This window comes from Perognathus longimembris, chromosome 23 (assembly GCF_023159225.1).
Source record: "Perognathus longimembris pacificus isolate PPM17 chromosome 23, ASM2315922v1, whole genome shotgun sequence".
In the NCBI taxonomy this organism is placed as follows: domain Eukaryota; kingdom Metazoa; phylum Chordata; class Mammalia; order Rodentia; family Heteromyidae; genus Perognathus; species Perognathus longimembris.
This window is the reverse complement of record NC_063183.1, coordinates 3,190,671-3,193,179: the sequence shown is the minus strand read 5'-3', so window position 1 is coordinate 3,193,179 and position 2,509 is coordinate 3,190,671. Positions and strand designations below refer to the sequence as shown.

Genomic DNA, 2,509 nt, shown 5'->3' with positions numbered 1-2,509 from the left:
CCACCAGCAGCAATAGGAATCATGCTCAGAGGCTGCTTGCAAGTTGATCCTACTTAGAATTTGCTAGAATGTGCTTTATCCTAAGCTGGACTTCCAGTCACTTTGGAGGGCCTCTTAGTTCAGCCCATGTAATGCAGCAGCAATGGGGTGGCAAGGGTTGAAGCCAGGGAGGGAGGGACTTCCGGTGTGCCTTGAGGGCACAGTGGGCCAGCGAGGCCCTCAAAGCAAAGGAGGATGGTGGCCTGGAGGAACCCACTTTCCACCCCAGTGTGCCTGGTATGGGAATGTGGCACCGAATGTAGAAGCCACAGATGGCGTCGGACTGGTTCCCCGAGATGCGGTTCATCGAGATGCAGTTCCCCAGATCTGCCATTCCCTATAAATTATGCACTTGGGTACAAAAACTCCATTAGTCTAAATTGCATTTTGGAAAAGAATTCAGGGAGGCTGAGCCCAGCGCGGCTCCCAGCCATTATCTCCGGGGACACGGCTGAGTTGAACGAAGACGGCAGGCACTGCCGTCTTCCTGTTTTATAGACTCATGTGTTACTTTAATGTTTACTGTGGTGCTCTGATGCTTTTGGAAGCTATTCTTTTGGAGCTTTTTTGGTGCCACCACTGGGGCTTGAACTCAGGGCCCTGTGCTATTACTTGGCTTTACCACCCAAGACTAATCATGCTTTGCCAGGAGCCAGGCCTCCTTCCCCTGCTGGCTTGTGTGTCTGGTTCTTTGGTGATAACAGTCTCTTCGACTTAACTGCCAAGCTAACTTTGAGCCTCAGTGCTCAAATCTCAGCCTCTTGTGTCTCCAGGATCACAGGTGTGAGCCACTGGCACTTGGCAGTGTCTTTCCCCTTCCACTGACAAAGGCTGTCTGTCTTTCCCCCTAGCATCACAGCTGTACAAAGCCATTTTTAGCAATCAGCTGGTGGAAGGGAGAGGCTCAGTGCGAAGGAGGGAGGCTGAGGAGGGAGATGACCAGGTCCCCTGGCCAGGTCACCGTGTGGTCCCCATTCTGTAAGACACAGCAGCAGAATCAGGGGTCAGAAGGAGCTTCAGGAGGCGTTCCCTCCAGCCACCAAGGGCCATGCAAAGATGATAAGAAGTCCAAGGCAGGGCTGGGAATATGGCCTAGTGGCAAGAGTGCTTGCCTTGTATACATGAAGCCCTAGGTTCGATTCCTCAGCACCACATATATAGAAAATGGCCAGAAGTGGTGCTGTGGCTCAAGTGGCAGAGTGATAGCTTTGAGCAAAGAGAAGCCAGGGACAGTGCTCAGGCCCTGAGTTCAAGGCCCAGGACTGGCAAAAAAAAAAAAAAAAAGAAAGAAAAAAAGAAGAAGTCCAAGGCAGCCAGATGTGGAGGCCGAGGGAGGATTACCATCAGAGGCCCAACCCGGTCAAAAGCATAAGTCCCTATCTGAGTAACACACTAAAAGCAAGAGAACCAGGGGCATGGATCAAACAGTAGAGCACAAGACCCTTGGTTCAATCCCCAATACTGCAAAATGAGGAAGGGGGATGGGGAAAAGGAAAGAGGGAGGAAAATTGAGGGGTGTATTTGAGGTCTCACCAATCCTCAAGACTTGGGAATCACTTTGGCGGCAGCTCACTTTAGGACAGCCTAGAAAAAGGACAATAAGCACCCAGGCTTTCGCTTCCTGGCGCTGCCGAGGTCGCACGCTCGAGGCCTGCCGGTCGCCGCCAACATGCGCTACGTCGCCTCCCACCTTCTGGCCGCCCTCGGGGGCAACTCTTCCCCTAGCGCCAAAGACATTAAGAAGATCCTGGACAGCGTGGGCATCGAGGCGGACGATGACCGGCTGAACAAGGTAATCAGTGAGCTGAATGGGAAGAACATTGAAGATGTCATCGCCCAAGGTGTTGGCAAGCTTGCCAGTATGCCTGCTGGTGGGGCTGTAGTTGCTTCTGCTGCACCTGGCTCTGCAGCTCCTGCTGCTGGTTCTGCTCCGGCTGCAGAAGAGAAGAAAGATGAGAAGAAGGAAGAATCCGAGGAGTCAGATGATGACATGGGATTTGGCCTGTTTGATTAATTAAATTCCTGTTTCCCTGCAAAATAAAACCTTTTTATGTATATTGCAAAAAAAAAAAAAAAAAAAAAAAAGCACCCAGGCCCTGAGTTCAAGGTCCAGTTGTCTTTCATTGTTCAGTTCTGGAATTTTGTTTTGTTTTGAAGAGATGTGATGTATCTTTATTAACTTAACTGGCAGAGGGCTTGATTGTCACACAGGTGACTTCTTATCTAAATCACTTGTTCATTCAGATTTTATTGTTGGTGGTGGTGGTTATGGGGCTTGAACTCAGGGTCTGGGTACTGTCCCTGAGCTTTTGTGCTCAGGGCTGGCCCTCTACCACTTTGAGCTGCAGCGCCACTTCTGGTTTCTGATGATTCACTGAGAATGAGTCTCATTAACTTTTATGCCCCAGCTGGCTTCAAAGGGTGATCCTCAGATCTCAGCCTCCTGAGTTGCTAGGATTACAGGTGTGAG

At 50.5% G+C, this 2,509-nt stretch overlaps 1 protein-coding gene across 1 annotated transcript; it reads left to right on the top strand.

Annotated features, from left to right (window-relative positions):
• The first annotated feature begins 1,650 nt into the window (after positions 1-1,650).
• LOC125340573 (60S acidic ribosomal protein P2-like) lies at positions 1,651-2,099 on the top strand. Its single transcript, XM_048332266.1, has one exon. The coding sequence runs from the start codon at positions 1,709-1,711 to the stop codon at positions 2,051-2,053; it is 345 nt and encodes a 114-aa protein (XP_048188223.1). The 5' UTR covers positions 1,651-1,708; the 3' UTR covers positions 2,054-2,099.
• Positions 2,100-2,509: the final 410 nt, after the last annotated feature.